General features: G+C 46.4%; 1 protein-coding gene across 1 annotated transcript; it reads right to left on the reverse strand.

Moving 5' to 3' along the window:
• Positions 1-4730: 4730 nt before the first annotated feature.
• LOC115458941 (G-protein coupled receptor 12-like) lies at positions 4731-5765 on the reverse strand. Its single transcript, XM_030188800.1, has one exon. It carries the CDS (start codon positions 5763-5765, stop codon positions 4731-4733), a length of 1035 nt encoding a protein of 344 aa, XP_030044660.1.
• Between the last annotated feature and the right edge of the window lie 5596 nt (positions 5766-11361).

Raw genomic sequence — 11361 nt, forward strand, 5'->3', positions numbered from 1 at the left:
ATTCAGGAGATGTGGGTTTCACCACCATGCATTTAGAACGTTGGGAGTTGTGGAGGCTTCATAGAATGTTGGAGGTGCGTTTTATATAGAGAGATAATGTTAGTGCAGTGGCCTGAGAACTAAGAGAACCAGGTTCGATTCCCACTGCAGCTCCTTGTGACCTTGGGCAAGTGACTTAACCCTCCATCACCCCAGGTACAAAACTTAGATTGTGAACCCTCCAGGGACAGAGAAAGTACCTGCATATAATGTGTACAGTAGTGCTATAGAAATGATTAGTAATAGTAGTAGTATCTCTGTTTAAAAAATGGTGAACACTGTTAGATCTTTGTACAGGTTATCATGTAACTGAAAAAGAAGTGCAAATTTAAATAAAAAAAAAACAATTTATTTCAGATATTTAATTTTCCTTGCATACAGATTTAAACTGTTAAAGCTGCATTTTTCTGAAAGATACAAAATGAGCTGCCCAGAGAGACAGTTCTCTGCCCCTCCCCCGTCCCTGTATAAAAACATAAACTCTCTATTGATTTTTCACATCTGTGGCCTGGAAGGTTTATGCAGAAATTCAGTGGAGCACTAGACAAATAAATTAATCTTAAATAAAATTATAAAAAAATAGACTCAAATTTGTACATGTCATAAACTGTTTGCAGCAACAACCAGACGTGAAACAATGAACATCTTGGACATTATAAATGTAAGCAATAGGTCAACATGCACATTTCCGATTCGTTTTTCCATCCTGTGAGCTCATCTGTTGCTTGTCCGTCATCACAATCCTGTACCTGTAGTCAGAGGTGACCTTCAGACAAGAAAGGCATCTCATAAGCCATATGCATGCTCTGTCCTTCCTCTTTCTTAATCCGGTATGGAATTTAGGAGGTCTTTTTCATCATATGCGATACCCGAGACACTTTGGCAAAGTGAAGTTTAGGAATATTGGAGATCACAGTTTCTTTCCGATAGAAAATCAATACAGCTGGAGTATTTGTGCTATAAATGTAAGGGAAGAATTAAGGAATTTTAGTTCCAAACAAGTATTGGGTTGCTGGTTACATCTCCCAGGTGAAAGTGGCAGTGAGATTTCTCATCTTTTGATACTCAGTTTGAAGACCAAATAACATATCAGTTTTAAGACAGTTTCCATTTTGAAAATTGTGATCCCACTAACAGTACAAAACATTTTAATGCCTCTCCAGCATCAATGAAAAGTCTTTCCCGACTGGAGATTTTAAGTATGCTTTGTACAGTATTTGACAAAAATTGCTCAGCACCTTTCTCCTGAAATGGGTGGTGATATTGTATTTAATATAATGGCTGAGGTAAGCAGCGACTGATCTTGGTTTGCCATAGGAGTTTCTTCTGTCTATTGGCTCTCAGAAAAACCTTTAATAAACTAAATATCACCTCAAGAGATAGATGCTTATTTTATTTATAAATTAATAAAGGGGGCTTATGGTGTCTAACAAGTAATAAGTACATAAGTATTGCCACACTGGGACAGACCAAAGGTCTATCATGCCAAGCATCCTGTTTCCAGCAGTGGCCAATCCAGGTCACAAATACTTGGCAAGATCCCAAAAAAGTTCAATGCATTTTATGCTGCTTATCCCAGAAATAAGCAGTGGATTTCCCCCAAGTTAGTTTTAATAACGGTCTATGGATTTTCCTTTAGGAAGCTGTCCAAACCTTTTTTAAACCCCGCTAAGTTAACCGCCTTTACCACATTCTCTGGCAACGAATTCCAGAGTTTAATTACATGTTGAGTGAAGAAAACTTTTCTCCGATTTCTTTTAAATTTACTACATTGTAGCTTCATCGCATGCCCCCTAGTCCTAGTATTTTTGGAAAGAGTAAACAAACGATTCACATCTACCCATTCCATGCCACTCATTATTTATAGACTTCTATAATATCTCCCCTCAGCTGTCTTTTCTCCAAGCTGAACAGCCATAGCCACTTCAGCCTTTCCTCATAGGGAAGTCGTCCCATCCCTTTTATCATTTTCGTCACCCCAGTGTTAGAATAAGATACAGCCATGTGTACTATAGACCAGTAGTTCTGAATATGGGGTCTGTGGACACCTGGGGGCCCATGAGACCATCAAAAGTGTGTGTGTGGGGGGGGTCTTCTAGATAGCCAAAATGCAGCTGCTGAGAAAAACAGCAGGTGGAGATCACATCTGAGAAGTTCTGCTCTGCCCAATCTCATGCTGTCCATACCAAGTGGGAAGATTGTACCTTTAAGAAGCCCAAACCTGTGCAGATAGGATAAAGGGAAGAGAGCAGCTACTTGCTGCTACAGGGACCAGAGACCTCCTGAGAGGAAGCAAGGAAGGGTGCTGTCATGGAGTAGAGGCAGGAGTGGTAACCACCATCATGAGCTTGGAAAGGATGGAGAGCAGGTAGGGAAGAACACAACTCATCACCATCACCAGGAGACCGAAGCCACACTAAGAAGAGGAAAACTATATTGATACCATAACTCCATTAGCTGCTGTTTATAAGACTGGAGGCAAGCAGGGTAGTAATAGTGAGAAGCATTTCTGGGCACTGCTGGCTTGATAGGACGGGAAGGCAGTAGAACTAGAGGACATGAATTGAGGTTGAAGGGGGGCAGACTCAGGAGTAACGTCAGGAAGTATTTTTTCACGGAGAGGGTGGTGGATACTTGGAATGCCCTCCCTCGGGAGGTGATGAAGATGAAAACAGTAATGGAATTCAAACATAGGTGGGATAAACACAAAGGAATCCTGTTTAGAAGGAATGGATCCCAGTAACTGGGAAGCAAAACCAGTGCTGGGCAGTGTTCTACGGTCTACGCCCTGATCGTGACTGAATAGATATGGATGGGCTGGAGTGTAAATTGTAAGGGGCTTCGACGTTAGCTTCAGAACTTTTAGTACAAGAACGGTACTGGGTAGACTTCTACGGTCTGTGCCCTGAGAATGAAAGAGGAACTGATAGGAAGGGCTGGGGAAGAGAGAGACTTGTAGGATGTGGCTTGACAATGGAAGGGTGAAAGACTATGGAGGAAGGGCTAGATGGGGGGATAGAGAATAGAGAGGCAAGGCTGGAGAAGGGGAGAAAGAGGGTTTGGGATCCTTAAAACTTATGGATGTTGAAAGGGGTTCACTACAGCCCTTAAGGTTGGAAATCTCTGCTACAGAATGTGCATCCATGCTAAATCAATGGCAGATACCCATAGATCACCATGCAAAGTTAACAGATGTATTCTTTAAACAAGGGTTCTTTATAGGGAAAGTGTATCTATGTTGCTTTGGTGCTCAGATTCTGGAGTAGATGGGTTTGTCCTGGCAAATTCTTTTGTCTAGATTTCCAAATTGGCTGAAACATGATTCAAAGAACAATGCATTTCGCATGAGACTTTTGAAAGGTAGTGCATCAGTCTGAATGAATGAATGAATACATAAACAGCTTGGTTACAACTGTTTAAGTAAACCAGGTGCCCCTGTTGATGGTCACTGTCTTGTATTAGCCAAATGTTATTAGATAGGGAAGAGATGGGTAAGAAGAACACGCTTAACTAGACTCCGACAATGGATTATCCAGAGTCAGCTTTGTAATATTTCAACAAGCCAGGTCAAATGGAACAACCAGCCCATAACCTCTAGGCCCTTGGGGACATGCATTTGACAATTAAAAATTGCAGTGATACCCCCTCCCTCCCCCCCTCCCAGCTGTACCTCATTTAAAGCAGAATAACAAAGTCATCTCTTAACATTCTTGCCTGAGCCTAAGAGACATTCGTAAAATTAGTTACATAGGTTGGTTATAATTCTTTGTTCTGCTTCCAGGCTTTGTGAGCTGAAGGGGGTCACATGACTGGATGGTCTTTAGTCCTGTAGTAAGAACCTCTGGAAATCCCACTTTTGAAACATGTAGATGCTATGATCATGGTCAAATCACACTTGAACCTAAATGTAGACATGTTTACTGTTTGCAAGCGTTAATGTTCACTTCAATAGTTCTTGAAGAAAAGGATGTGCAAATATTAATTCACAAAGATTTGACAAATCTGCATTGTTCTACCTTTCAAACTTAGGCAAATGACTTTCCAAAATCTATATAGATTCACAGCTGTAGGCAAATTCAATTCAAGTTATGAAAATGTATTCTAAAAAAATACGTCTATAAAAGTATCATTGATATGATTTTAAACATCTGTGCAGACCTTCTTTTAACTAATCTAGCTGCTGTATTTTCATTAATGGCTGATAGGATGATATAAAAAAAAGAAAGGAACATAGTCACACATTCAGCTGGAAACATCCAATGGAGAAAAGGTGAATCCTTGTTAGTTATTTTGGATTCTTACAATCCTCTGCTAACCCGTCTCTGTCTGATGCAAAGACCAACAAACCATGTGCCCGATCATGTATCGAGACTAAACAGGCTGCAGAAAAGCTCACTCTTCACCTCCCTCACAGGACTGTGATACACAGTTATTAAGAATACCCGCATGGTGCTGCTTTTGAGAAAAAAATAAATAAATTATTTATTTACAGTACGGAAGTGCTTTGGACAACCTGATTAACTCAGATCTAGATTCGGAACATGTCGCTTCCACTTTGCAATAAAAAGCATCGCGTTGATTTTAAATAACAGAAAGCAAAGACCACTTCTGGAGCACTTTGACATCTTTAGAGGGAAATTTTTTTTTTTTTTGTAAGATTGCTCAGCAGACTCTTTCTGTCCATGCGGATGCTACACGTCACTGGATGTCCTTGGTCCAGAGGAGAAGGATGGGGAGATGCAACCGCAGCAAGCTACCCAAAGAGACTTTTGGATATCTGGGTTTCTGAAAGCATATATAATGGGATTAATGACCGAGTTGCAGGTGACGGGTAGCACAAGGGAGTAGGTGTAAACCATGGGGTAGCTGGAATCTGCCACCAAGGAATAAACTGCAAATGGCAACCAACAGACTGCAAAAGTTCCCAGGATCAATGACAAGGTGGAAACCCCTTTCCGGGTGCTGGAGGCCTGGGATGTGGCCATGAACTGGTGCTGGACGGCAATCTGCTGAGCGTGCCTGAAGGCTATCTTGCAGATTTGCAAGTAGAGCTGCATCATGATGGCGAAGAGCAGAAGGAAGGAGACAGCCAACACAGTTGCATAGTTCTGAGTGACTGGTTTCAGGATGCTACAGGTGGACTGGTCCCAGACACAGTTCCAGCCCATCACGGGCAGCAAGCCGATGCAGAGACACAGTACCCAAATGATGATCAGCATCAGGTAGGTGAAAGTCAAGGTCCTTTCTGTGTGGTAAGTCAAGGCGTTATAGAGAGATAGGTACCTATCTGCGGTAATAGCCAGCAAACTGCAGACGGAAGCAGAGAAGGAGGTCAGCAGCAGCCCGGCGGAGCTAAGGATGGCCAGCTCCGTGTTGAAGACATAGAGGACAATGAAATTGCTGACCAAGCCCAGGCCGGCAAGCAGGTCAGCCAGGGCCAGGCTGCCGATGAGCAGGAACATAGGGGCTCTCAGAGAGGGCGTGTAGAAAAGAATGGCCAACACAATGGCATTCTCACAAGCCATAACTGTGCCGGTGACACATAGGACGATGTCCCAAGCATTGACAGGCTCTGGCAAGGACAGATCAGAGGCTGTGATGGTTGAAGATGAGTTGGTGTCCCAGTAGTCTGCAGAAGGCCATCCTGGAGCTTGTCTGTTGGAGGAGGAAGAATTGAAGAGCTGCAATAGTGGATCCATCCTTGCAGCCACCGGCCTGTGAAGCATAGCTACGATACAAATAACAAACATCACAGTGTGAGGTGTATCAGAAGAAGGAAGCTCTAGCATGCCTGAAAGAATCTTCCATCATTCACACACAGAAAACCTTCCCTCCATCCCTACGCACCCCCCCCCCCCCCACCAGAATATTCACATCTCTCAAATGAAACCTCAAACATCCTTCTGGTCTTGGCTTCCACTGCCTTTACACCACCTACTCTGTTATTGAACAGAGAACCCTCCGTCTGTGGTGGCTTATTAACCTACACTTAGTAAAATGTCTTCAGCATTTACCCCCCTAATTCTATAATCATGTGCACCCCTTTTCATGCACAGGTTACAGAATACTGTCAGTTAGGGGCCCTTTTACAAAGCGATGGTAAGCCAACCGTGGGCTAACCATGTGCCAATCTGGAGTTACCACCGGCCCAACGTGGGCACCGGTGGTAGCGCCATCCCCCTTGTGCGGCATTTCTGATGCTAGCAGAAATATTCAGGAAATAGTTCTGTAGGTGCTGACCTAGCAGTAATCGGGCAGCACTGGGTTAGCACATGAGCCCTTACCGCCACAATGGATGGCACTAAGTGCTCCCCCCCAGCATGGCCACAAGGTCAGTGAAATCTTACCACTTGGCCATTTCATTTTTCACCCTTGTTACCCGCTGCTTACTCCCTCTTTCTGCAAGCACCGCCTGGGATGCACTGGGCAGGGCTTCAGTACCATTTTGAGGCGGTGCTTATTCCCTCTTTCCTGCTTCCAGGTACAAGGGGGGTTGGAGGCCTGGGGGAGCACAAGACCATCAGGAATGTGTGGCTAGGGGGGACTTTTCCGTGTCTGGGAGGTAGGGGGGACTTGTGTTGGGGGGGGGGAGGTGTCAGGAGGACTGGAGGTCCATCGGACCACCAGCTCCTTTGTGTCAGGGTGGTGGTGGTGGGGATTGTAAGTTTACAAATGTATGCTGGACAGTCTCCCCATTCCTCCCCAATGTTCTGGCAAACTAACACGAACTCTGAGCTCACGTAGGGTTTGCTGCGGGAGCAGCACCCTTGCTTGGTGTGCTGCCTGCTGAGCATTGGGAGGAATATGCTTAAATTTCAGTGTGGTTTATAGAAGATGCCAAGTGGCCATCCACATACCTAAATCTACACTCCTGAGACCAAGGTGGGCCTCTTCCTTATTGAGCCGCATTGTGCAGGGCCGCCGAGAGGGGGGCAGGGGGGGGCAAAATTCCCCGGGCCTCCAAGGGGGGCCTGGTGCCAGGGTCAGGCCACCGGCACTGCAGTCCCCAGTCTCACCTGCCTGCCTCTTCAGCTCCGGCCCCCTTCATTCAAAATGGCAGTTGCAGATCGCCTCTCTTCTGGCCTTCCCTCCCTGTGTCCCGCCCTTGTGGAAACCGGAAGTTACATCAGACGAGGGCGGGACACAGGGAGGGAAGGCCAGAAGAGACACGATCTGCGACTGCCGCTTTGAATGAAGGGGGTCTGGAGCCGTGGAGGCAGGCAGGTGAGACCGCAGACTGCAGCGTCAGGGGAGGAGGCGGGGCAGCCCTGCCCCAGACCCAGCTTAGTCTCTCGGTGGCCCTGGCATTGTGCAGTGACCTCTTCCATGCAGCCCATTCCCTAGAGCCTGCTTCTGCTCCTGTTTTTTCTCTCTACTTGGTACCACGAAGCAAGGTAATCCTCTTCCATGGGGCAGGGAGAGAGGATTGTCTTCAGTGTGCAAGCCAGGGACTGGGGAAGGGAAGGAAGGAGGAGACCCTCAGTGTGGTTGAGGACCCATGCTAGCAGCTTTCACTTTTGCTCCATGTGGTCTGGGGCTGTGCTCCGCATCCCCAGGCTCCAGCGTTTGGCTTTCTTTCCTGGCTCAGGGCATCCCTCTGAGCTTTACACAGCACAATCCTACCCGCTAGGACAGTGCCTCTTCTTATCTAGCAGTGCAACCAGGCAGCCATGCCTTGTCCTTCCAGGAAACAGCCTAAAGCTAGTACTAATCTCTCTGCCCTCCAGGCAGCTGAGAATCCCACACTGAGCTCTGAGTCTTCATCTGTACAGGAAGGCGCACAAGCCAGTGATCCTGAAAGGGGCTTTCTGCCTATAGTGCATGCATCCAGGAGAGACAGCAGGCCTCCAGAGCATTATATCAATTCTGCAGACCGCCCTCTGCCTCACAAGGCTATGCTCCCTAGACTGGCTGCTCGACCAAGCTCGATAGAGTCCTTGGCAGTAGCAAATCCGGTCCCAGCCCCTGGGGCCAATGAGCAAGAGTTGGAAGGTGTTCTCTCAGAGGAGTTTGGCGCAGTGGAACCACCCAACGCACTGGTTATGCAACCAGACCTAGCTCCGGAAGCCGCACTTCCTGGTGGCACGATGAATCAGGTCCAAGCAACTGCTGAGAATCTGCCAGCATTTGCACAGGGACCCAGAAGCCACCCTTGAGTGACATTGTTCCAGCCCAAGAAGCTCTCGCCACACATTACCAAGGTTCCATAGGAGCTGCCAGTCCCATTAGAGCCAAAGATCCTCACAGCGGGACTGACTGAAATATATTGTATGTACTCCTCTTCTGCTTTCAGTAATCTCCTCTGTGTTGCTCTTTCTTCAGTCTGGTCTTTCTCACCTGGCTCCAGGGCCGCTGAGAGGGGGGGCAGGGGGGATAAAATTCCCTGGGCCCGGGTCTCCAAGGGCCCTGCACCCGCCCCCTCTGTCCACCACTGGGCCAGGTCCCCCTGAATTCAAATCATAGCGCCTCACCTCAACCTTACTCCATATGAAAGAAGAGTGGCAGTCTGCAGATCGCCTCCCTTCGGGCCTTCCCTCCCTGTGTCCTGCCCTCATGCAAGTTAAATCGGATGAGGGCGGGACAAAGGGAGGGAAGGCCCAAAGGGAGGTAATCTGCAGACTGCCACTGCCATTCTTCTTTCACATGGAGTGAGGTCGAGGTGAGGCGCGCTATGATTTGAATTCAGTGGGGCCCGGCCCGGTGGTGGACAAAGGGTGGCGGAGATGACGATGATGACCTCGGGGGAGGGGGCGGAGCCCCTTGGGTGGCCTTGCCCCAAGCCCAGCCCAGCCTGGCTCTGCCCTCTGTCTGCTCCAGTCCTTCACTTTCGGACGAATATGTCTGGAACATGGGAACTGCACCTACTATCCTGACTTTACAGAAATCAATAAAAGAACCTTATCTACCTTATTCTGAAAATCTTCTGTATCCAAATATAGCCTAGGGGTCCTTTTACTAAAGTTTAATGTGTGCTAAATACTAAGACTCCCACAGGTATAAAAATGGCCATCTTAGCATTAAGGGGCCCATTTACTCGCATCCAACATGTGTCAAATTGGAACTACCACCTGGCCTACCGCATGCCCTGGGCAGTAATTTCATTTTTGATGCACGTCCAAAACACTCAGTAGAAAATATTCGCTATATTCTACTGCGTGGCGCTTACCCAGCGGTAATCGGCGGTTTAACACATACTGAAGCTTACTGCCTGGTTTGCGCATGGAACCTTACCGCTAAGTCAACGGGTGGCGGTAAGGTCTCAGGCCGAAAATGGACGCGCGCTGGTTTTCATTTTGCCACACGTCCATTTCTGGCCGACAAAAAAAAAAGGCCTTTTTTTCCAGGCGCACTTGAAAATGGACCTGCACGCGTCCAAAACACACGCCTACACAAGCATGGGACACTTTTTGGCACGCCTTAGTAAAAGCCCCCCCCCCCCACCCCCAGTTTTCAGGATACTTACACTTCTTTCATCATTTGCTTTCCCTAACTGAGGAAAATAAAGGATAATTTGTGCAGATCTTAATATCTCACAGTTCATAACACATTTTCCATATACTCTCAAGCAAATTAAAAAGTTTTTACAACCTCTTTCCAGCTTTTTAACTCTTGCAACCAGTAATTACTCCCAGTCTCTCACACTCCTCTGGTTTCTTTGTTTGACAGTTTCAGCCCCTCACAGGCTGAACTTTATTTTGTTCTGCTTTTAGTAGAGAGAAATTTATTTTAAGGCATAACCCATCTGATTTACTCTGCAGATACCGAGAGCAAGATGCACTAAAGACGTCAGTAATTCCCGTTCCCTACGGATTCCATAGCGAATCGGTAGGGAATGGGAATGCATCAATGATAGGGAATGCAAATGAGCTACTCGTTGTAGCTCACTTGCATTCTCTATTCCTTCGGTACCTGAGTCGGAGAATTGGGACGTCCCTTTAGATTAGGCTCCTCTTCCTGGTCTCTTCAGCCAATCAAAGCAGGCTTAGCTGGCTGTTGTCAGCGAAACACACTCTGATTGGCTGAAGAGACCAGGAAGAGGAGCCTAATCTAAAGGGACGTCCCGATTCTCCGGCAACCAGGAAAATAGAAAACTTTTGCTGTGGAGGGGTAAGTGGCACGGCGAAGACTCTCAAATAGAAGGGGGAAAAAAAACATGAGCGCCGGAAGAGCAAAAAACTGCGAAAAAAAACGTCTCTCACAAGCGCAGGGAGAGTACGTCCTTAAAGGACGCCCCTCACATGCGCTCCCTGCTTTTTTTTTCTTTTTTACCTTTTTTGGGGGGCCCTTTTCCTTTCCGATTCCCTCACAGGAGCCCTAACGAGAGGTGCAGACCTCCCGTTACGGTAAGGGAATCGGAAAAACGGTACTGCAGCTCATTATAATAGCTTTTCAAACATTTGCATTCCGTTTTCGTTGCCTGCTACCGTGGCAGGGAAAATGCCCTTAGTGCATGCCCGGAGTGAACTACTTGTGTTTTAAACTGGCTGGAACCAGTTTAAAATGCAAGTTGTGGGCTTATCTGGTCCCGAGTGAGACTAAAGGACTCTCTCCTTTGATCAGGTTACAATTTATAAATAGAGTTCTAACATTTTTTTTTTTTAAATCCTTCATTGTTGTCCTGGAAAGGTTGGTAACAATGTTTTAATGGATAAGGTTTATATTTAGGGACGACAATTGATTTTTGTTTTTTTTAGTTCACTTTCTCTCTGCTTTTGTGTTTCTGCTGTTTAGTCCCTTACTCATAACAATTTCAGGCATACACTGAGCAGAAATACCTGCAGCCTGCTCCGATTTTATCTTTGAATCACTCGATTCTTCTGTTTTCTCATGTGATTCCTTTTATTTATTTAACGCGCATTTTTCTATGCCACTTCTCCGATCAAAGAACAATCAAGGTAACGCACATCATGTAAAATCATTGCAAGCTAATCACAGCGCAGTCACGCTGCTGTTCTCTGAGGGTAGAAACCTGTTCCTCCTCCCCTCCGCCCTCACAGTAGGGTTACCAGGGCAACACCAATCAGCTCTTTTGTCTTTAGCCTAGATTACCAGTCTTACATGGTTGGAATGTAGTCTCGCCTTTGTCTATGAATTTCAAGTGTCGGTACAACTTCTGACTGTAATTCTTTAGCCCGTTCATACATTCCACCACACTCACACATACCTACCCACTTACACAAAATTACACAGTGGCTATAAATGTCTCCAGGGTTTCCCTTTAAAGCACTTTTGGACACCCTCATCTCTGCCCCAACCCCAGCAATAATGCACATAGCACAAGTCCTCTGTAGTCCCAGGTCTCCCCGTATTGCCCTGGAACCC

This window comes from Microcaecilia unicolor, unplaced genomic scaffold (genome assembly GCF_901765095.1).
Source record: "Microcaecilia unicolor unplaced genomic scaffold, aMicUni1.1, whole genome shotgun sequence".
In the NCBI taxonomy this organism is placed as follows: Eukaryota; Metazoa; Chordata; class Amphibia; order Gymnophiona; family Siphonopidae; genus Microcaecilia; species Microcaecilia unicolor.

Coding starts and splice junctions, on each gene's coding strand:
- LOC115458941 (XM_030188800.1), bottom strand. CDS start 5,765: ATGCTTCACAGGCCGGTGGCTGCAAGGATGGATCCACTATTGCAGCTC.